This window comes from Triplophysa rosa, linkage group LG9 (assembly GCF_024868665.1).
Source record: "Triplophysa rosa linkage group LG9, Trosa_1v2, whole genome shotgun sequence".
Classification (NCBI taxonomy): domain Eukaryota; kingdom Metazoa; phylum Chordata; class Actinopteri; order Cypriniformes; family Nemacheilidae; genus Triplophysa; species Triplophysa rosa.
The window spans coordinates 19382108-19405789 of NC_079898.1; the positions used below are offsets into that span (position 1 = coordinate 19382108).

Consider the following 23682-nt stretch of genomic DNA (forward strand, 5'->3'; position numbering starts at 1 on the left):
ATTCAGGTTTAGGTCCCCACCGGGATATACAAACATGAACACACACACACACACATCTGGTTTATTATCTCCGTGGGGACAGTCCATAGGCGTAATGAGTTGTATACTGTACAAACTGTATATTCTATCCCCTATCCCTAACCCAACCCCTAAACATCATTTTTTTGCATTTTTAGATTTAAAAAAATATTGTTCTGTACAATTGAAAAGCTTTTTTGCCCATGGGGACCTCAATTTTGGTCCCCACGGTGACATGAGTCCCCATTGAGTTGGTGTGCATTCAGGTTTAGGTCCCCACCGGGAAATACAAACATGAACACACACACACACACTTGAACATATTGTATTTCAAAAGGGGAGCAGCTGTAATCATGTTTGCATTAAACGGAAGGTAAAATCTTTAAGCATGCAAACATTCTCAGCGAGGATGAGAGAAGTGTGAATGTTCCTGTGTTCGCAGGGATTACAGCACAAGAAACTGTCACTCAATCTCACAGTCCAATGCACAGCTCTGACATGCAAGGCATGCACCCACACAGTCACATTCACAGTACATACATTTCAATTCGGTTTTATTTTTATAGCGCTTTCCACAATGCACAATGTTTCACAGCAGAAAACATTTCTACATTTTAAAGTACCAATGTGGGCATTTCCAATAAAGGCTTAATATTAAAACTAAAAGGGATGTACAAACCTTCAGCTATAATCTATGAAATAAAATGCAAAATACACAGAAAATCTCTCTCTCACCACACACAAGCTGAAAACATTATTTTCCAAATCCGTATTTTTGTCTTGTATTCCAGTAAAAAATAAATAAAATACCGTTAAAATAAGTTAGGATCTTATCTTTTAGTTAAAATAAGATTTTTTAAATCTGTTAGCAAATAGTTTTTATTTTAATCATTGGGTTCATTCAATTTTGTTCAGACAAAACTTTGTGAAAACATATTATCTAGCTAGTAAAATTTTGAATATTAAGTTAATTCTTCTTATGTTAATAAAAAATAAAAAATGCCCTCTCAAATCATTTTGGATAAAATTGTGATGAATAAATTAATAAACGTAAATTTGTTGTTTATATTTTTGCTGTGACAAAAAAAAGATGAAGAAATTTTTTTCAGTGATCATCTGCTAAATGAATAATTGTAATTGCAAATGTAGGGGTATTTTTTACTGAGACGACAATACAAAATGCAAATAATTTTTTTTGAATTGTACACACTTACATGATCTTACAAGATTCGTCCTACTTTTGACTGTTAAAAAAATAAAAAATCTGTCATCACACTCACCCTCTTCTCACTTCAAACCTGTATGGCTTTCTTTCTTCTGCAGAACACAAAAGAAGATAGTTTGAAGAATGTTGTTAACTGGAATTTTAATTTTACACATACTGTACAATAGAAGTGAATGGGGTCTAGTGTTGTTCGGTTACTAACTTTCTTCAAAATATCTTTTGTGTTCTGCGGAAGAAAATAAGTCAAAGATTTGAAATAACAAGAGGGTGAGTAAACAATGACAGAATTTTCATTTTTGGGTGAACTATCACTTTAAATGTCAAGTCGTTCATGATTATCTGATATAGCATATTTATATAGAGTCGCCCTCACAAAGAGCAATTTCTTGTTAAGCATAACTAACAATATTCACAACAGATATTGTTATGACATTTCAAGATTTCATTATGACCTACTCTTATTATATTCCTACGTGCTTTCTTGCTCACAAATCTACCAGGTCACCATACACACCACACAGTTCCACACATGACCAAAATTTGGTGACTTAATTTAAGACTGAAGATCAGAGTTAATTCGCTTAGAGGTTCTGAGAACAGTAACTATAGCCCTCTTTGTTCCCATGGTGATGAGGGCCCGAGAGATTTGATTGGCAGAATGGACAGTACTGGAAAAATACCCAAGCAGATGACATCAAACCACACACCCCACACAGGTGGGCTCAATTACAGGCATGCAGTACACATGGGCCTGTGTGTGACATCACAACACACTTCTGAAATAATACTATTGAGTATAATAATTATTTTAAATAAATGTAAAGTCCAGTGTCATGGCACTAGAATTTAAGAACTTACAGTGCAATCATAAAGATTCCAACGTGCACTTATGATATTCAGTATAAACCTTATTTAAAAGGATGTCTAAAAGCAACAAACACAAGTAATAAATCACCATGTTTTCGGGTGCCAGGGCCGCAATCTTGTCTGAGTGTTTCGAGGGTGTGTGCGAGAAGCCCCCACTGTGCAGGCATGTTCAAATGCTGCTCTACATAAACCAGACACAGATTCTCTCTATAACACGCTCTGTATCACTTCTCATGACTGACACCAGCCCACATCGTGCTGAGGTTCCTATTCTTAGACCCCAGTGGCTCTTTATAAAATTCCTGCATGTTCGGGTGGATTCAGTGAGTCATTTGTTTTTATCTCTGTGCTGGATTGTTGAGTCAGGAACAACATGAAACAGAATTTCAAAGATGTGAAGCAAGATGGTGAAGAAGTAAGGAAGGCAAATAGTGTTTGTGGGGGAGTTAACACACACACAGAGAGAGAGAGAGAGAGAGAGAGAGAGAGAGAGAGAGGCACCTGTAGCTCTGTATTCAACTTAACTCAAAGAGAAGTAAAGAGGTTGAACAAGGAATTTGAAATATTGTGTGGGATTTTGTAAAAAATGTTATAACATTTAACAAGACAAAATCAGCAAGTTGATCAGACAGATTCAGCTTCCTAAAGGTATTTTTCAGAGTGTATTTTCTTATTATTTCTGTTGCACAAAAGGTTCTTTGTAGTGGCAAAACCTTTCAGATTATAATATGGTAAAGCAGAAAAAGCACTTTTAAGAGCCTTTGACTGCAATGTTCTTCATTTGTTGAGAGCTTCCTGCAACCAAACTATAGACATATTGAGTTTAACATGCACTTTATTTAATTAAAGACACAATTAAAGATCACTTTGAAGAGATTTTTCCACTCATCAATAAAATGACGTCCAGTCAGTGAAAACAGCACCTCTCTTTGGACGAGGCAGCACAGCCGTTAATAGCGCACAATGAACATTAATAACGCTCTTATAAAACAAAGTGCTTTTCGAGTTTCTTTCAATATTCGTCTTAAGACAGACTTTTTTTCTTCACTGACTCCCTCTCAGTCCTTTGCGCTCCCGAAAGAAGAGGAATGAATGTATCGCTACGCGACGCGCGCATGGCACCTTCCCACGCTCTCCCGGACGCGTCACACCTGCGCGAGGTGCTTTTCATGGCGAGCTCGAGCGACCTCAGCTCCATGAGTTCAAGCTCGTGCTTGGCGGCGGTCTCGAGCACTTTCTGTTTGTTGTAATAGATTACGAAATTGTTGATGATGGGGTGTATGGGAAGCGCAATGGCGATCACACCGCACAGAAAGCTGATGGCCGCGTTGCATCTGCCCAGAGTGGTCTTTGGGTAGATATCCCCATAGCCGACGGTGGTCATGGTGATGATGGCCCACCAGAATGATTGTGGGATGCTTCTGAAGAGCGTCTCCGGGTGGCTCTGTTCCATGGTGTACCCGAGCGCGGAGAACACAAAAATACCTACTCCCATATACATGAGTAGCAGACCTAACTCTTTGAAGCTTCGTTTCAGCGCGTAGGTTAGAGTTTGCAGGCCAGATGAATGGCGCGCCAGCTTGAAGATCCGCGCAATGCGCATGATGCGGAGCGCCTGCACCGCCTGTTGCACGTTGGCCAGCTCCATCATGGCCGTGCCGAGGTACGTGAGAATCAACACTACGTAAAACGGCAAGATGGCCATGAAGTCTATAATATTCATGAAGGAGAGAGCAAAGCGCACCTTATTAGGGGATGATGCGAAGCGCAGCACGTATTCCACCGTGAACCAACCGATGCATGCCGTTTCAATAGCGTCCAGGGTGGGATGTTCAACACGGTTCCCTTCAGAGTCCTCCACTTGAAGGTCCGGTATAGTCCCGAGACACATTACAAAAGATGACACTAGAATGAATAGAAAAGACACGACGGCAATTACGCGTGCGGGAAGCGAGGACTCCGGTTTCTCCATGAGCTTCCAGGTGAACTTCTGCCACCTCTCCGTGCGGCTCACGGCAGGGTCACAGTCCAGATCATCCAAGATCATTTTCACCTTGTCCGCAATCTCCGCCAATTCTTCCTCCTTCTCGTTCAAGTTACTCTTGCAGCATTCGTCCAAGTAGCTCAAGTCGATCTTCCAAAACTCCATTTCTTTGATGAAACAAATAGGGCAGATTCCTCGCTTCATATGGATCTCGCCAAAGTAGTACACTTCTACGATGCATTTAAACGAGTCGGGGTCTCTGTCAAAGTAGAATTCTCTTTTCCCAGTGTCGTAATCATCGCAAAGCGATGAAATCACATCAAAACTCCGAGGTGAACAGTTGACGAGTTCAGCGAGCCTGCTCTCCGGATAGCGGTTCAGAAGCTCCCCGCACAGCACCAGCCGCACGCCGCCGATATTAACGGCAATTTCTCTCTCATCACTGCTCGACGACCCATTACAGTGCGCGAACCGGGTTCTCGGTAACGTCCACATGCTCGCGGTTCAAGTCTCAAAACATTTAAATCGTGTTAAATGTCAGAAATGGTAACGGTTTATGGAAAAAAGCGCATGGAGACGCAAGTTCCTTATGTCAAAAGATAATGCTTATTCAAAATAGGATGGTCTTTCACTTCAAAATACTAAAATAAAACCATTTTGTTGCATGATATCTTATATGAAAAAGAATCAGGATATTGATATTTTAATTCGCGCAGATAAGATTTCCGTGCGCTTGTGAAAGCGCGCAGTTGGCACAGCAGTAACAGGTCTTCCCCTCCTCTCTGCGCAACCCCCTCTCTCTCTCTCTCTCTCTCTCTCTCTCTCTCGACTAACCCCCAACCCTCTTTATGTCTCCTGGTGTTTCCTGCCCTTTCCAACTCATTTATCAACTCTTCTGCTCGAAAAAATAAGGACAAACTCCCACTTTAGAACAAAACAGAAATCTAAACCTGTCGTTTGTGTTCACTTCACCCACCCAGTTACTTACAGCATGTGGAGAGGAAGTGCGAATTTCCATCAAGTCGAAGTTGATTCATACATCACAACCAGGTCTGCTTCTTACGAAATACATATGGGCTATATAAAACAAAGAATATAATGTATTTGTAACTGTATTAGTCACTCATTTGCTTCCCCCGCTTATCAGACGCGGCCAATAGGAGGCAATGTAATTGCGCCACCCATAGGAATTGCACTAGATTACAAGATACACGATATTTCTGCAGGTTGACTAGGTTCAGATTAATATTTCTATTTCAATTCCAGCGTTTCAAACTACAAAACGTGCACTACTTTAATCCCACTCTCCCCCAATACCAAATCTTTCTACTAGAATGTTAATTTACATTTTGGAGGAAATATAATATATATTAATAATTTGTATATTTAGATTTATACAATTAATGTACTTAACAGATCAATAAAGCATTAAAACCTGTATATAACGTTAGTATGAACTGTTACCAAATATTTAATTTTATGCAGTGCGGACACAGAAAATAACATTATTTACCATTTGTGCTCTGTTTGTCTTTTATAGCAACTCACCTCTGTGGTCAGCATGGGAGTGTAAAATCTCTAACTTGTAACCATATTTGATCTGAAAACAAATGAAAGTTAAAGCGGGATGAAGAGAGAAAAACAACTTTTCCAGTTTATAAAAATCAAACATTTTAATATTTCAAAGTCAAAACAATCACCATGGAAACAGATCTTCATCTGGCTGGTATGTGCAAAATACACCACATTCTAACAAATTCCCATATCTTCATTTGCATGTAGTGGCTCTAAAATATTAATTTAAATGTTTCTCATAAATACAGCACTCTAAAATGTCATCACACTTCCCAGTAAACAAGTGGGAGTCCTGATTAAACTTGTTTGCTCAACAAATTGCAAAGCAAAAAATAATTAAACAAAATCTAATTAAAATAATAATTATAACGGAGTCAAACTGAAAACAGCCAGGCAACATGAACTGCCCCTTCAACCTGAACATAAAAGCAGCGCCTTTACAAAATTTAGGCAATTCTGTCTGACCAACAGACACATGCCAATTCTGCAGACACACTCACACACAGTTTCCACATGCATGCACACACATACCCACACACACACACACACACACACACACACAGTAGAGAGTATAGGAAGAGTGGAAGTGCAGCTGTCTGTATCTGTGGTGTTCATCCACCGCACTTTAATCGAAAGGCTTTAAAGCAGGGCAGAGAGCAGCCAGGTCACCTCAAATTCTCTCCTGCTTCTTTCTAACACTGTCACTTCAGCAGTGCATCGTGTTATTTCACCAGACCAATTTTCTTGGCTTCCGTTTCATAGATCAGAAGTCTCCACATTTTCACTATAAACACTTCTGCCTCCTCATCCAGTACCTGAAGGAAACACACACCTTATTATTCACACACTGATAGGGTGAAATATAGAAAGACACGCCCAACATCTAAAATCTACATGTAAAAAAAGTTCATTTTAATGTTTATTTATATAAACATGTTTGTTTACATATTTACATAATGTTTGTTACTGCTTATGTTTATTTACAAAAGTTACTGCAAAGTAGCTAAAATGACCTGGTCTGATCTGGTTTAAATCAGCATCAATACTACCAATATTAATAAAAATCTAACTACATTTTTTTCTGTATTAATGTAGCAAAAATCTATATAGTAATGAGAATTGTGAGGCGAAATTATACTCTTTTGAATTAATCTGAAATAATGATTTCGCAATGGCTAAAAGAAAAAGCAACAAGGAACAAAAACATTTTTAGGACATTTAAGATGAAAATAATTTGTATCTTTTCTTTTGAGTTTGGGTTGAAATATGACCTGGACATGTTTTTGCCCAACAACTTAAACAATGATTTATTAATTTAGGCTAAGAATAAGGTGTATGTGCGAATATCAAGACATTTTTAACCACGCTACTTTCCATGGCAACATCATCCAGAATTCCCGCCGGTGTGCTGTGAGCCATGACCTGCAAAATGACAAAACACCCTCTTATATAGGGAAAGGAAATCAGACTTCATATATATTGAGATACTGACATCAACACTCACCTTAGAGCACACAAAGTCAACAAGCGTGGCTTCCTCCTCTCCAATGTATTCTATGATTTTTTTATTGATCCAGGGACGGATCCTCCTGTCCATTAACATCTGTGTGGAGAAAAGAATCATCAATGTATCAATACACTTCCAGGAGCTTTATCTTCGTCAAACATTGTCGATTTTTCTCACCATGTCCACCATGCTCCAGTCCAGTGGATAATTGAACAGCTCTTGTTTGTCTGTGGGGATTTTCTCAATCAGACTCCTGATATGTTTCCGCTTTTCTTCTGTGTTAACACCAGGCCGTGACCCTGTGACCTCTGTCCCATCTAGGCTCAATCCTCCCCTCTCAACCTCACTGTAGTCCAGAGGTACCAGCTTCCTCTTTTTCGGTGCTTCCTCCACCTCCTCATCATCAAATTTATTAAAGACACTGTCCACCGCAGTAAGAGCCTTCCGTCTTCCTGTCTGAGGCATTTTAGGACTGCCTACAACTCCTGAGAGACATTTTGTCATTTAAAGGAAGTGACACCATTAATACAAATTCACAAACCCGTTTAAAGAAAAAAAAAGGTAACAAAAAATAAAAACACACAGACACAGACCTAGTTTAAGACTAAGGCCTATTTTAGGCCTGTGCTCCTCTGTAGGTGGAGCCTCATGCGAAGAGTTCTCATGCAGAGCAATGATGCCCAGGGTCGATTCGCTGCCAGGTGAGAGGGGCGTGGCATTGCCGCTGGCGGAAGAGATGGAGGGTGCCGTGGTAACAGGTCTGAGCGTGGGCTTGAGGCATGGCTTTGCCTCTCTGTTATCATCCTCATAATCTTCCTCTCGGTCTGTGATGTTATTGTCAGAGGAGCACGCCTCCTGCTCGGCAACTCCTTTTCTTTCATCCTCCTCACAGGGGACGTCCAGCATCTTCTCGCTCTGTTCCTGCTTTAGAGGAGGCTGACGCTCCCTCGATGCCTCCTGCTCTATCTTTTAGGCAAGAAAACACTGTCACACGCAGACACACACATGAATGCATAATGGCTGTATAAGCACACATATATGCATACCCTCTGTAGTTCAGCATCGGGGTCTGGATGTCCCTCTGCTAGGAGTCTCTGCCTGATCTCCTCCAGCTCATCTTTCTCTCTTTTTCGGTCTCTCTCATCTAATTCCACCTCTTTCTCCCTGTCCCTCAAACGCTTCTGCAACGCACTGCCCCTGGGAGAGAGAGATGCATTTTAGAAGGGGTGAGAAAGATTATTTCTAAATGTATGCACAAGGATCATGTATTGCTCATTTGTAAACAACTTTACAGCATCCATAAGCATGACCAAATGAGTTTGTACCTGTAGTATTTGGGATCATCTCTATCATCATCATAATCCTCCAGGAATTCTTTCAGGCGCTTGGCTTCTTTTGTCTGCGGGAACATACATGAGGGAATTTACCCAGAATGAATTGCACCTGCAAATAGTGTCATTCATTTGCATGTGCTGTCTGCATTTTCTTGCACGTTATTCGCTTGAAGCATTTTCCAGATCAGATAACTAAATTATAGATATTGCAATGACTCGATATGTTCTCAATGCTCCAATGAAAAACATGGGTAAAAGGGAATTTCAGTGGAAATGGTGTTTATGGAGTTCCTAAATTGTTTTCAATGAAAGTTTGTTTTAGTCAATTGATTTTAATGTCTTGTCACGAATTGTAGGGGAAGAATCAAGAGAACAGAATAACAACTCAAACACGACCGAACATAGACTGACTAACACTGGACTAAACTGGGAAACACTTGACAAACTATAACTAAACACTACTAAGACTTACTTGACTTTGACAATTCACAGGCTAGGACGACAAGCAGACAAAGCAAGGGCATACAAGCACATGAGTACACAAAAAAATATATACAATGACCGAGCACAGGACAATGAAACACAAGGGCATTTTATAGGGAGACTAACAAGGGATAATTTAACAAGGGACAGGTGTCGGGGATGAAACATTGATGGAGACATAACGAGGAAGGAGAGGGCGGGAACAGAGACAAGATCGGAGAGAGAGTATGGAAGGCCGTAAGTGCCAAAAAACTCCGTCCACACAAAACCTAAGGCTTTGCCATGACATGGTGAGGCAGAATCAATTCTTATTTTACATTATAACTACAATGTTAATCCACATTGCATGGTTCATGCTTTTACGCTTTTTAATAAAATAATATGCATTAAAAATATGAATAAAAATGATAGTGGTCAATATTTTTAACAGTGTGAAAAAACATACAGTGATCACTAGTTTTTCAATACATATTGTCACTGTCCTTCTGAAACCTTTTATGTCCAAATTTGCAGTTTTTCAGCAAATGGAAAAAAACACTGAACTTTTTAAATGATTACATACCGAGTTGTCAAAGTTGACAAGCACTTTTTAATTCTTTTTTATTGGTTCGATATTTGCAAAAACCAGTGACAAACATAAAGGGTGATTAAAAAATAGAAATCACAAAATATGGAGATTTCAGAAGGACAGCAACAATATACTACATATGCGCTGAACACTTCAAATCAAATTTTCAGTAGTTTGGTGAAAAGATGGCCCCTCAAATGAAAGAATTTAATTATTGACTATAATAAAAGATACACGCTGAAATAGTTGCACAGGCCAACCTTTACAATTCAATCAATAGCTGTTTTACCATTTCTCTATGTTTTTCCTCTTCTCTCTCTGCTTCTCTACTGTAATCTCTTGATTTTTTCCTCTCTCTGATCTCCCAGTTTTTCAGGCGCTGTGAAAAGCAAAATTCACAATATTTTACTGTTCTGTTTGTGTTGTATTTCAAAATCAGACAAGATGATCTAAACTAAACTCATGAGATAGAAGCAGTTCTCTGTAAAACCAAATAAAATCCAGAGGTCTTTAAAGTGGCCATATTCTACTGCTTAAAGCACGTTTTTTGCTGTTCACATGTAATTGTTATACACAACAACATAATTTAGTTTTAAATGACCATTTCTCTGACATTTTCTGAGCTGTGGATTTTGCTATGCATGACTTCAATATGTGGTTTGAATTTGGCTAAGATTTCCCATTTTACACATTTTTTCACGTTGTATTTTATTAGGAAGGAGATGAAAAATGTGTATTTTTTTCACATACTTATGTTCATACATAGTCATGACGTCATAAGTGTGACGTGTTCTGAATATTTTTTGTAGTTTAGATTACTATGATAGACTATGGAGGGAGGTTTCTGTTCAATTGTATAGAGAACGTCTATAATAGATCCGAATATTAAAGATTCCAAACCTCCTGATAGGCTGCCTCTTTTTCTCGTAGCTTCCGCTCCAGCTTGCGGCGTTCATATGCTTCCTCCTCATCCTCCTCTCGCTCTTTTTTCTTCTCTTCTCGACTCTCCCTACAAAACAAAAATGCGCCCACACGCAACATCCATTCTGTACATTAGAAACTAGCAATTACGCTGCTTAGAGAAGATAAACAACACTTACAAAGATATAGAAACAAAGAAAATTCTAAACATAAATCTAGTAAGCACTGTTCTCAAAACCCACATTGTGATTTTATACAGTATTCAGTATGCATTTATTGTAAGTAAAACAGAATATAGAATAATTTAGTCTTACCTAGTTAAATTTGATTTTGTACATTAGGCTATGATACTTTTGTCAATATAATATTGTTGTGAAATAAAGTCATTATTTTATGGGTTGAAGAAATAAAACAGTGGTTTGTAAAACACCTTGATCTGCTTCTATCTTTACTGCGATCGCGACTTCTCTCTTTCTCTTTCGTTCTCTCTCGTTCACGGTCTCTCTCTCTTTCTCGCTCCTTTTCTCTGTCTTTCTGCCTCTCTCTCTCACGCTCCTCTCTCTCCCGGTCACGTCGTTCTTTCTCTCGCTCTCTCTCTTTGTCTTTTTCTCTCCTTTCTTTTTCGATCGGCTGTCGTTCTTTCTCCTTCTCTTCCTCTAGTTTCTGCAGGATCCAATGGAGAGAGAGAGAGAAGAGACATAGTTCACATAAGTGTGAGAACACGCATTTAGAACAAGGCCAAAGTTCAAGAATCACCCTTGAAACAGAGTAAGATTTAAAATAATGAAGCCAGTGTCTCAATATGATGAAAATCCCATAATATTAATAAACAGTATTACAGACACTCTTAAAATATTGCTTATATGTATTGGCTTTTTGTAATTCACACAGGGAAAAGAAAAGTTTTCAATCACTGATTTGTAGAAAAACTTCAACAAGCCATAATAATACACTGACTGTATTCCATTTAAACATTCAGTTTGGTAAAATGAATAAAAAAGGAGGCAGAGTCTCACCCATGTGCAGTCTTCTGTTTCCTCTTAGGTCCCAGTAGACTTAACAAATAAAAACAAATGAACACAAACAACACTGACTGTTCAGAGACAGAGAGGCTACAGAACTTAAAGTTACAAATAAACAAGAGATGACTGCTTTACTGAATGACTGCAGCACATCTCAGCTCTGAGCAGTGAATGCTGGGAGGAGACACGAGAGGCAAGAAGAAAAATATGTGTACAAAAACTGTCCATGTAATGTATATAGATTACTGTAATGTGTTCTTTCAATGTTGTTAACTTACCTCTGAATAATTAAACACAGAGTTGGACAGTTCTTTTTTATTTGCTATTGAATGCTATTCATTTATTCATTTATCTGTAAGCCGGGTACAGCTAACCTAACTCTAAAATCAAATGAATCTTTAATACAAATATATGGGCAGATCCAATGTGTCGATATGTATCAGTAACACACAGAAACAAAGGGGATGGGGTAAAATATAATTTTCTTACCTGCAAATCTTCAGATCTGCATGTGCTGTGAAAGGGCGCCCCCTTCAGACTGCAGTGAAAAATACTGCAGTGGTTAGGACTCACATAGGTTCACTCAACTCTGCCTTAACACACACACTAGGATTATAATTTGTTAATCTTGAAGTCAGAACATCATACCGTCTAAGAGATTTACAATTTTAACGGATCATTTAACTGGCCAGAGCCAGTTGCACCTTTGCTTATCCTCCAGAAGGGGGCACCCAAGATGTGTATGGTAGTAAAATAGGTTCATACTTACATCCTCTATTCCAGCAACTTTTTCCAAAGCTCTGAGTTTCATCTTGCTTTAGTCACCAAATGACCTCTACCGTAACGGTGGGGTTTAATGAACAGATTAGCTTCAGAGGAAGGTTGACATTTCGTTCAAGCAGTTTCTGTGTGATAAATCTAGCCTGAACTGAACATGTCCATCTGTTGCCACTGCTTTGTGCTTAGAAACTACCTCTTCTAATGATTTCATTTGCTTGTCATATCAAAGTTTCTAAGACTTTGTATTGTGAGATCAAACGCTAAGACGCAGTCATGAGTAAATCTGTGAACGTGAACCCTTGGATTTACTTTGGTCATCTGTAAAAACTGGTAAAAGTTAGATTTTTACTGATGTAATTTTGGTTAGAAATCCATGATAATTCCAAGGGTTTAAATACTTTTGTCCTACAACTGTATTTTAAAGTGAAGAGGCTGAATTTACAATTCTCTATTAAAGAAACTATTTGATGTGACGGTCTTCAGTCCACAGGCTGAGAGAGAGAGAGAAGGAAAAAGGGAGTGTGTTACCTTGTGTGTGTCTCTGAATTTGCTAATCTCTCTGGAAATCAGGTCTCGCTTGTCCTCCTCCAACTCCATGGCATTTATATCATCCTAGGGTTTATTAAAAGTAAATATAGATTAGATCATATCAGCAGACAGAAATCTCCGAGTAGCCAAAGCAAAGCTCATGGATTCAATCACACATCAATACATTTTAAATACACAAACGTAAATGACAGAATTTTTATTTTATTTTATTAAGTAGAACTTGGTCAGATTTTTACATACAGTAAAAGCATGAAAGGGATAACCAATAGAGTATGGCTGCTATGGTGAAAGTAAAACTACAGTACCTCCTTCTTGTCTTTACGTTTCTTACGTTGCTGGGCTTCAGCATCCTGTGCGGAGGCGGTGAGCTCGCTGGAGTACTCCCGGAGTAGACTGTCTATCGCACCCTTCACAACCTGATCTCGCCGTTTCGTCTCCTCACCCAAAACCTCGTCCTCCTCATCCTCATGAGTCTCTTCATCAGTCTGAGCAGCCTGTTTTGAGGATATTTCTGTATTACGTCCTTAAATTTGGAGGTTCCAATCACTTTGTCATTAGCGAATGAAATGGAACTAAAAATAAGGTATGTATTGTGTTGATTTAGTAGTTCAGCAGCTTACTCCATTTGATCTCCTCTGTCTAGCCTTCCAGGTGTCCAGCTGAGCTTTGGTCTTTGCGTCCACTTTTACAAGCAGCTTCTTATCACCCACTTGCAGCTCATGAAGCAGCCGGAGAGCTCTCAGCGTGGACTCTGGCTCTTTGTACTCACAGAAACCAAATGCTACACACACAAATAAAATGTTACATCCTCATGCCGCACAAGGCAAGCAGACAATGATAATATGGAGAAACTGAATCTAAAAATCATTTTAAAAACATTCTTGATTATTAACTAGAGCTATTGTATGGCTAGAGAGATGGGGTGAAATATAGATGACTGACAGGTATACGCTTAGAACATATTATGTTTACCTTGCAGTTTTCCAGAAGCCCCCTGGACTCTTTTCCAGCTGAGGACCAAACCACATTTCTGCAAACAAAACAAAGAGCAAACTTGTAATCTAAAGAAACTTTCTCAAATACAAAATAAATAATAAATAATTGATGTTCTTATGATACAGCACTCACTTACCGCCAATAACTGCCGAACTAGCATATCAGAGGCCTTTTCTGAGATATTTCCCACAAACACTGTAGTGGTCGGCCCTGTGCTGGCACCTGTGCCATCCTCTGTTTCCTTCGTATGAGTGGATAAAACGTCCTTTACTTGCCCTGCCAGCTTCTGAACCACTGGCTCTGTAGTCTGAACCAAAACCTGTGGCACATTTTAATATCAAACAGTAGCAAATAACCAAATAGATTCCACCTGACCTTCATGCAACTGAATTTGAAATGACTGGCCATGATGCTACACAAAGGACAAAATAACATTATGGGTAGTGGTTTTGGATCTTAGTTTTAAACAACTACTGTAAATCTGTCTTTAATTAGAATATATTAAGTTATTTTAAAAACAAGATACTTTGTAATAGCTGAAATACATTTGAAAGTAAATGAAGGTCAAATTCAAACCTAAAGGTGTGGATTTTAGGACTGAGGTAGTTAATATATTTTCATGCACTAAACTTTAAAGTATGTGTCTACACAAAAATTGACTAACAAAAAAACTAGGTGTGACAACTAGCCCCAGTCTTCCTAGGTCTTTGTGTTTTCACTCTTCCAAAAAAATGAAGAAAAAAAGTCTCTGTAACATTACATACCGCTGTGGAGGGGGGCATCATTCCCACAGGCACTGGTATTATTGGACTTGCTGAGCAAAACATAACAAATATATATTAATTACACCCAGTGGAAAATAATATCTTGTTAACTAATTTGCTAAAAATCCAGGACACACTATTAGTGTTTTTTTAATAACAGACATAAGTACAACTAGATACAATCTCTCATCAATGTGACATACCTATAGGGACAGTTGTGGTGAACCCTGCAAACTGTGTGGGGGAAATGCCAGGGGGTAATGGGGGTATCTGGTTCAGATGAGGAGGGAATGACATCTTTTGCTCGCAGACCAATGGATACCTTGTGAAATACATACAGTAGTATCACTGTCAACTCCTCCAGAAAAAAAGTATCTGGCCATGCAAGGTAATTCTAACTGTGCGGGGCAATGATTTTCTTAACACATAGTGATGAAGTGATTGTCTATAAGTGCCCCTACACAGACCACTTAAATAGAACAAACATTATTGCTTCATAATTACACCATTATTGATGATGAAGACTCACCAAATTCGGCGTTTTAGTGTCGACGTTGTGGGTAATACTGAGAACTTGTATCCGTAGCAGGTCTGTCTATGAAATCCCACGTACAGTAAAATACTAATCGTTTTTCCTCTGATTTGGTCATGCGTACCTCTGATAATAAAAGTACCAATAGAAAACCCCAAGATTGGATTGAAATGTATCATGCTGCAGAGTTACACGGTGGGCGTGGTTTAGTGGCCCATTCTTATCTAATTGGTCACATTCGGCTGTTAAGTAAATAATAATTCAACTATTTTTACTCTTTCTTGTGATTATTTAAGATTCTAGTTTTAAGTTTCAGGTCTACATTTAGTCAATATCGCTGTTGACAATTTATTTGACATGGTGATAACGTGCTCTGAGCTGTCAAGCGCCCCCTGGAGGAAGATAGTATGTGTTCCATAAACACGTCTTTAGGTTATAACAGCCCAATGAAAAAAAACACGTCCCGGAACTACTCTGAATATAACCGCACATCGTTGCTACAGCGCCACCAACTTACTAGCCTTCTGCAAACCGTACCTTACAATGCAGTTTTATATAAACGCACAATAGTTCTGAATGGCCACATATTGTAGGATTGTAAAGTGACGTATAGAGACAGGTACAAACTATCCTCACAAAACACGAGATGGAGCCACAGCGCCATCAATATGGACTTGGAAATTTTAATAATTGATCTGGTGCACTGAAATTTTAATGTTGCCTTCTAACTTATGAATAAATCAAGTCTAGATTGCCAGATTTATGGAATTACATTATGTATTAGTTGTGTCAATAGCAGTAATGTTGCAGAATTTCATACAAAGAAATTAATTGGGAAAAGTATTTATAAAACAAGCAACCACTCTCCTTATAAAAAACTACACTAATGGCTAAACAGCACTCATTTACCGCCAATAACTGCCGCACTAGCATATCAGAGGCCTTTTCTGAGATATTTCCCACAAACACTGTAGTCGGCCCTGTGCTGGAACCTGTGCCATCCTCTGTTTCCTTCGTATGAGTGGATAAAACCCCTGCCAGCTCTGTAGTGCCAGTGGCACACCTGAACCTGTGGCACGTTGGCACAGAACCAAAACCTGTGGCACATTTTAATATCAAACAGTAGCAAATAATAAAATAGATTCCACCTGACCTTCATGCATCTGAATTTGAAATGACTGGCCCTGATGCTACACAAAGGACAAAATAACATTATGGGTAGTGGTTTTGGATCTTAGTTTTATGGAATTGATTTATGGAATTGCATTATGTATTAGTTGTGTCAATGGCAGTAAGGTTGCAGAATTTCATACAAAGAAATTAATTGGGGAAAGTATTTATAAAACAAGAAACCACTCTCCTTATAAAAAACTAAACTAAGGGGCTAAACAGGAAATTAGGGCAACTATATTTCTGTTGTCAACAACCTTGTATAACATCCCTCACCCTGCTTTCCGGGCACTCTATGTACACATAGATATTCAGTCCTCAGGTTATGATATGGACACTGGATCTGTTTTCCACCAAGCAAGATGACAGGGCAAGCTAAAAACATGTAGGTGACAGTGCAGAGGTGGAAATTTCCAACACCGCAAAAAGGCACTCGATCTAATGCCACCCGGATTCGCCAAGGCCGCGCCCCTCAAAACAAACCCACGCTATGGGAGCTTTCGATTTGCTGGAGTGAAGGTGTGTCATCGAGTCTGACTCTGACGCAGGTTGGTCTCTACCCTCTATGAATAGAAAAACGGGATTCGCGGCGCTGTGAGCGGAAATAATCACATTTTATAGCGGAGGTTCGCAATAAACAGTTGGATGGTGAAAGGCTGTTAGTTTTGGGGGGAGTTCTTGAGGGTTCACACAAAGCGTGTTGCTGAGCTTCACCTTCCGCTATTCACCGACTCATGAATATGAATTAAGTGGAAGACTTAAAGAAACCGAAGTGCCAGTGCTTTGAGATTCAATAGCTACTTGAGACAAGGCGAGCGAAAGCATCACCGGGCGACACAGTATTGTTTCAGACTTGATTTGTTGCTTAAAATACAACAAGTGTTTTATAGCTCTCCATCATGGCATTGAGAGGACCGCTTTCCAGATTGTTGAGATCCACGCTGAGTTCCTGTCAACAGAACAGATCACATTCTGTTGCGATTTTGGGAGCTCCCTTTTCCAAAGGACAGGTAAGAAACGGATTTGCTGTTTTTGGTACATACTTAAAAGACTTTAAACTCTTGGTTAAATAAGTTATATGATGTGGTGGTATTCTTTATGATTCAGAAAAGGAGAGGGGTGGAGCATGGACCCAAAGCCATCCGGGATGCTGGTGTGGTGGAGAGACTTTCAAATCTTGGTAAGTATATAATCATCATTAATATTTTTACTTTTGCATTTGTTCTAAACTCTTGTTTGTAACATAAAAAATAAGCAATTAGCAAGCTCTTATGACCATTTGAAATGAAAAAGGAAGTGCTGGATGTTACATCATTCAGCGGTCCCGCGCTGAATGACTCGATGTTACCAAAAACGATTTCACAGCTCACGTAGTTTTTTGTGGTAATAGTTGAAGACGTGTTCATATAGGAAGATTTCTAATATTACTACACTTTAAATGAAGAAGTCTTCTTAAATTAAAGAGTTGTAGATCTGAATGCCCGCAGTGGGGAGGGAATCTGCGTGCGTCACTGCAGTTCAGGGCAATGCCGAGATGGCACGAGGCATCGCACGACAATGACATAACTCATATCCGAAAGACGTGCAGATGTGTTGGAGTTGAATATTTGGTGCGGTGAGATTAACTGTTCAGGTGGTGTACTGTCTTCACATTGTGACATTAGGTACAGTGTAAAAACGGTTCAGAGACCTGGTGAAGAGAAGAGATGCTATTTTTGAGTCGTCCCGGTGGTCAGAAATGGAACTGATGAGATCATGGATTTCTGTGGTTTTAAGAGTTCACCCGCTACCTCCAGAGGCTTGCGCTACAATAAATTTCGTCGTAAACTATCCCTCATTTATGTATAATTAAATAAGCAAACCACTTAAAAAAAAGAAAGTTAGAACTCAGATCAGTGGCACTCACACGCGCACAATCGTTTGAACTCGCGGGAGAGGGGTCGACACACGGCGTAATTATTTTATTTTTTATCATTAAAATGTTTTGTTAATAATTGTATATCGTTTTTTTTTCCAAAACGACTAACAACATTTGTGAGTATCCATTAATATTTGTAGTATTCATATTTTTTAATGTTTTGTGAAATTCGGTAAATGACGAACAAACCCGCTGTTAACGTAACTTCTGGCTGCCACTAATGTAAAAGGCAGATACCATAAACTCTGTGGGACTGTTGGCTTCATATGACTAGGTATCTTAATGTTCGTGATTTAAATTACACGTTTCTGTGATTAATTAGCACTTATAAACTCTGAAGAAACGTATATTTCTCTGGGAAATTAATTCGGTGGCTCGGAAAATCTAACTGATACTATTATAAATAATTAATTGGCAAACAATGGATTAAAATAGCCTTCAGAAATTCCACTTTAAAGTCTGAGTTTATGTCACGAGATTCCAAAGTCGAGAATGTGCAAGTCACCTCAGAGAGTCTCGCCTGCGGAGGTCAGCTGTTTATCACATAAACATTGTACACAGCTTCTTCGAGCCGTTACGTAATTCACGTTCCGCATGTAACGCGATAGTTCCTGCTATCTTGAGTAGCCTGAGATTTTTCCGTCGGTGCAAATGAACGAGTGACATACTTTTGAGACTGCTTTGGAAGACCCCGATTTTAGTTTTGGAGGATTTATCCGGATTATCGCTAAAAAGGGAAATATGAGTATATTTTTGTCTATCTAGCTCAACTATTTCTAGCTGTCTTGCACAGGACTCTCTCGCTGGCCTCCGTTACACTCGCTTAGTTGGACGTTTGAATGCCTGTGTGGAATAAATAAAACGAAGCCAAAAATATCTGCAGCATATTATTTAAATGTCCTCAGGATCATATTTCAATATTCACCCTCAAAAAAGGAAACTATTTTTAGCTTCAGAAACAAAACATCATGTTTTATGTATATGTTTATACATAAAACATACCCATTGCAAGTGATGCAATGCCTAATTGTTTTTGCATCAGACTTGGCACATTTAGAAATGTGAATATGACACTTTCCTTATCACCCTACATGGCAGGAATTCTTGACCAAACTATATCAGCATTTATCTGCTGCAACAAATATAGATGTCTTGCTCCCTTTTGCAACTGTTGGTTGTGAATATCAAATGCAATTGGCAAGACAGTTAACAACAGGAAATAACTTTTTACTTGAGAGGCACTTCTGGGGTTGATGCACCTTGCTCACAAAATCACAAGGCTGGTGAAGAATGTAGTATCCGTTCGAAATTAGTTCTCAAAAAAGCATTAACCTCTGTCTTGACATACGAGAACATAAAATTGGGTTACTTTCAAGCCAAAATATAATATTTTATATTAGTATACTAGTTTTGAAAGCCTTGATAGGGCTGCAGTGTTCAGTCTATTCCGGTTAAGAGGCCACTGACTGGTACAGGACGCCATCATTGATAGCTTAAAGATCTTACGAGTAATATAACACTGTTAGTGGAGCTGTCACGGTTCTGTCGAGCTGGGCCCCCATCACCTGTTTAAATCTTCATCAGTGTCCAGCTTTTGGAGTCGTCTGGAGGTTCCTAAAGTTCTATAGGCCCACTGCATGGCTGGGTCAGCTCCATGATAAGATTGAGTGACAGATAATATTTTCCAGAACCAGCTTAAACATTTTCCAACATGTCGTTACCCTTTATTCTTCAGATCATCATCCTTTTCCTTATAAAACCAGTCTAGCACACAGACAGAATAAAACAATTAGAACCGCACGCAATGACAATAAAAAACATGCATTTTAATACAAATAGTTACTCTAGTTTGTTAATTTATTTACCTCTACCGTTTTGTTGCAGATTACCCTGTGCATGACTTTGGAGACCTGAGCTTCCAGCATCTGGAAAAGGATGAGCCCTTTATGCACGTCCCATTCCCGCGCACAGTCGGACGAGCCAGTCAGCTTCTGTCGGGAGCTGTGAGCAGTGCAGTGGGGGCGGGACACACCTCCATTATGCTGGGGGGAGACCACAGGTACAGCTTTACCATGCGTTTTCACGTGTATCTTTGTTGTATTACCCTTTTGTGTGAGTTTAAAATATATAATTGTACATAAACTAATTCAGTCAGAATTTATAATTAGTGTTGTGAAATTTTGTCCATTTCTATATTCTATTTCTATTAATAGAGTCTAGAATGAGAATTCAGTGTCTCGTTGCAGAAAGAGGTGAATTCTCAAAAAAGCTTAACTAAAGCACTTATGACATTTTCGTCCCCACAGTTTAGCAATTGGCTCAGTGGAAGGCCACGCCAAACAGTGCCCTGACCTGTGTCTGATATGGGTCGACGCCCATGCAGATGTCAACACACCTCTGACTTCACCTTCTGGAAACCTTCACGGCCAGTCTGTGGCATTCTTACTGAGAGAGCTGCAAGACAAGGTAAATAGCATTCCTAGAACATATTCAACTCAAGATATGCAAACAAACTTTCATTATATAATCTCTTAATTCCTTGGCTTGTTTCCTCCCTCTGACACTAAACTTTGTCCACCTAAAAATATTTTTTTCATGTTTTCATCTCAGATGCCAAAGGTTCCTGGGTTTTCTTGGATGAAGCCTTTCCTGGCTGCCAGAGATTTGGTCTACATCGGCCTCAGAGATGTTGATCCAGGCGAACAGTAAGAATGTTATGTTGTGTCCTTGTCCCAAATGACACCTAAAATGTATCCGCCTCACCAAAGCCTTTGTTGATCATTCAGCTATTGTAAAATTGTCATCTTTTGTGTCACTAAAATGACCTCAAACTGCCAATGGGAACAAGGTTTCTTATTGCACTGTCAAAACAAAGTTTGCTGCAATTGTAACTAAAATTGAACTGTTACTGGTGAATTTGGTAATTCAGCTATATTAAATTTGAACAAAATGTCTTTTTTTCTCAGTATCATTCTGAAGACTCTTGGAATTCAGTACTTCTCCATGCGTGATATTGACAGAATGGGCATTCAAAGAGTTATGGAGGTCACACTGGATCACCTACTGGCAAGGTATGATATTGCAGAAACAGCCACACTATATGACAAAACATTACTAATACTGATCCCTCTGTAAATAGCCACCACAAATTGAAATGCAGTCAAAATAGTTTGCTGTCCTTTCAAACTCCATAAATAAGGGCTGAAGTTTCTTGAGTTAATATCACAAGTAGCTCTCAGTCCCTTCTTTACCTGACAAGCAAGTTGAGGTCACCTTTACCACCAGCCACTTTATCACAGTTGTCAACAAGTGAATCTTTTCACAATCAACCAAATTTTGTTTCTACTTTAGAAAACAAAGGCCTATTCACCTGAGCTTTGATATTGATGCGTTTGACCCATCTCTGGCTCCTGCCACTGGAACTCCTGTTAACGGTGGACTGACCTACAGAGAAGGCATCTACATCACAGAGGAGATCCACAACACAGGTAAAAATCTCTAGTTTAGCAGTTCAATTTTTTGAAATCTGTTTAGTTGACATCACAATTTAACTGCCCTGCAGTCACACGAACTAAGAAAATGTATTTTTCTACAATGCCAAATGTTTGACATACATTTATATAATTTATTTGGGACTACACAGGTTTACTGTCTGCGATGGACCTGGTTGAAGTGAACCCCACACTGGGAGCGACACCTGAGGCTGTGGAGGCCACGGCTAGCCTAGCCGTTGATGTCATTGCATCAGCTCTCGGTCAGACGCGCGAGGGTGCACATGTCGCCTTCCAGAAAATTCCAGAATCAAAAGAGGACACTGAACTACGGCTGTAGTTCACCAGATATTAACTGAAGACTTTGATAAAATAGTATGAACCACTTTCGAGGAGAAGTCAACGACTTTGCATTCCAAAGCCTAAAACAACGAAATGAGAGGTTTGCAGAGACTAAGACCAGATGAAATCTTTTATTCAAAGGTTTTTGTAGTCATGGTCAAAATATTGTTTCCTCAGCAGTAAAGTGATATGCACATGGATGAGATTTGTTATATGTGACCCTGGATCACAAAACCAGTCTTAAGTAGCACGGGAACATTTTTAGTAAAAGACAAAAATACATTGTGTGGGTCAAGATTATCGATTTTTCTTTTATGCCAAAAATCATTAGGATATTAAGTAAAGATCATGTTCCATGAAGATATTTTGTAAATTTCCTACCTTAAATATATAAAAACTTTATTTTTGTGAGTGGATGGTCTGCCACAGTGCCCCTGATTAACAACTTCAAAGGCAATTTTCTCAATATTTTGATTTTTTTGCACTCTCAGATTCCAGAGTTTTAAACGGTTGTATCTCACCCAGATTTTGTCCTATTCTATCAACTCATACATCAATAGAACGTTTATTTATTCAGCTTTCAGATTATGTACAAATCTCAATTTCGACAAATTGACCCATAAGACTGGTTTTGTTGTCCAGGGTCACATATTGTTCTGAGAAGCCCAGGGAGGGTTTAGCAGAATGCAGAGACAGGAGTCTCCAATAAACACAAACCACCCACTAATTTCAGGTTGTCAAAAAAGGCAAGATCTAATTTCTCTGTCTTAATGTGGACTGATCTTTCTGAAATATAAATATTTGTAATTAGTGATACTACCAATAACGTTATCGGGTTAGTGTGTAGCTACAGATAACACTCAGAGATTAATGCAAGATAACAAAAGACAAAAAGAAAATGTGTGCGCAATAAATCTTTTTAAGTCCGAGATAATCTTTGGGTAGAATTTAGTGTCAGACGTATTGAATTTGACTAATTGAAACCTGTTTGCACTTTTGGACCAGATCTGGTTTGTTGTATTAATATGTTTGCTTTGTTTTTTATTTTAATAGTAGAGAGGCTTTCAGTAGCTAATTTAATCCTGAGTTGGTTCGGTTAGAACTGGGTGACTTTTTTATTAGTGTTTTAAGTAAGTTATTTAATTATGTTGTTTGACAAATCTGTAATAAATTCATTTTGTACTCATTCAGATCTGATTTCACAACCCCCAGTAGCATTTTCAAAGTGACATGTAGTTTCTGTTGTATTTTCCTACTTCTTTGAAAAATGTTTTGTCATAATAAACTATTTTATTGAAAACAGACTGAACTGTGACTTTGAAACGACACCTTTTAAAACTTCTGGTGACCTTCTAAGTAGAAGCTGTTTGAAACTGAAAAATAATGCTTTATAAAGAAAACGAAGGTCAAAATGGCCACTATATAAACATTTGTGAAAACTGATAAAACGTTTCTAGTATTACACTGATTTCTTAAAATTGCACACATTCAACAAGTGTCATTGATGCTCACAGGTGCTTTAAAAAAAAGTGCATAACAAAGCATTCAAGGAATACATTTCATCAATACATGTTCTTGGAATCAAACCCACAACCTTTGCGCTGCTAATGCAATGCTCTACCAATTCATGTGGAAC

The 23682-nt window shown here is 38.8% G+C and overlaps 3 protein-coding genes across 3 annotated transcripts; 1 reads left to right on the forward strand and 2 right to left on the reverse strand.

The window, feature by feature from the left end:
- Window positions 1-1033: 1033 nt before the first annotated feature.
- On the reverse strand, window positions 1034-5696 carry kcnf1b (potassium voltage-gated channel, subfamily F, member 1b). The gene is made up of 2 exons (XM_057341458.1): window positions 5643-5696; window positions 1034-5171 (listed from the first exon to the last, which is right to left on the reverse strand). Exon 2 carries the CDS (start codon window positions 4587-4589, stop codon window positions 3135-3137), a length of 1455 nt encoding a protein of 484 aa, XP_057197441.1. The 5' UTR covers window positions 4590-5171; window positions 5643-5696; the 3' UTR covers window positions 1034-3134.
- A 44-nt stretch (window positions 5697-5740) lies between these two features.
- On the reverse strand, window positions 5741-15278 carry rbm25a (RNA binding motif protein 25a). The gene is made up of 18 exons (XM_057341457.1): window positions 15123-15278; window positions 14797-14915; window positions 14594-14643; window positions 13966-14148; window positions 13806-13863; window positions 13454-13614; window positions 13139-13327; window positions 12813-12896; window positions 10913-11145; window positions 10462-10570; window positions 9851-9940; window positions 8502-8575; window positions 8223-8373; window positions 7770-8142; window positions 7354-7661; window positions 7174-7272; window positions 7043-7091; window positions 5741-6483 (listed from the first exon to the last, which is right to left on the reverse strand). The coding sequence occupies exons 2-18, from the start codon at window positions 14888-14890 to the stop codon at window positions 6392-6394; spliced, it is 2397 nt and encodes a 798-aa protein (XP_057197440.1). The 5' UTR covers window positions 14891-14915; window positions 15123-15278; the 3' UTR covers window positions 5741-6391.
- A 1443-nt stretch (window positions 15279-16721) lies between these two features.
- Window positions 16722-23346, forward strand: arg2 (arginase 2). Its single transcript, XM_057341459.1, has 8 exons — window positions 16722-17305; window positions 17403-17475; window positions 20098-20272; window positions 20520-20679; window positions 20824-20918; window positions 21180-21284; window positions 21565-21701; window positions 21857-23346. The coding sequence occupies exons 1-8, from the start codon at window positions 17195-17197 to the stop codon at window positions 22042-22044; spliced, it is 1044 nt and encodes a 347-aa protein (XP_057197442.1). The 5' UTR covers window positions 16722-17194; the 3' UTR covers window positions 22045-23346.
- Window positions 23347-23682: the final 336 nt, after the last annotated feature.

Excerpts from the sequence above, each read along its gene's own strand:
- kcnf1b (XM_057341458.1), bottom strand. The coding sequence starts at position 4,589 with ATGTGGACGTTACCGAGAACCCGGTTCGCGCACTGTAATGGGTCGTCG.
- rbm25a (XM_057341457.1), bottom strand. The coding sequence starts at position 14,890 with ATGTCATTCCCTCCTCATCTGAACCAGATACCCCCATTACCCCCTGGC. Across the intron at positions 11,146-12,812 it reads AATTCAGAGACACACACAAG|AAACTAGAGGAAGAGAAGGA; the intron begins GTAACACACTCC and ends TGGATCCTGCAG. Across the intron at positions 6,484-7,042 it reads TCTGGATGATGTTGCCATGG|TACTGGATGAGGAGGCAGAA; the intron begins AAAGTAGCGTGG and ends GTTTCCTTCAGG.
- arg2 (XM_057341459.1), top strand. The coding sequence starts at position 17,195 with ATGGCATTGAGAGGACCGCTTTCCAGATTGTTGAGATCCACGCTGAGT. Across the intron at positions 20,680-20,823 it reads TGAGAGAGCTGCAAGACAAG|ATGCCAAAGGTTCCTGGGTT; the intron begins GTAAATAGCATT and ends TTTTCATCTCAG. Across the intron at positions 21,702-21,856 it reads AGAGGAGATCCACAACACAG|GTTTACTGTCTGCGATGGAC; the intron begins GTAAAAATCTCT and ends GGGACTACACAG.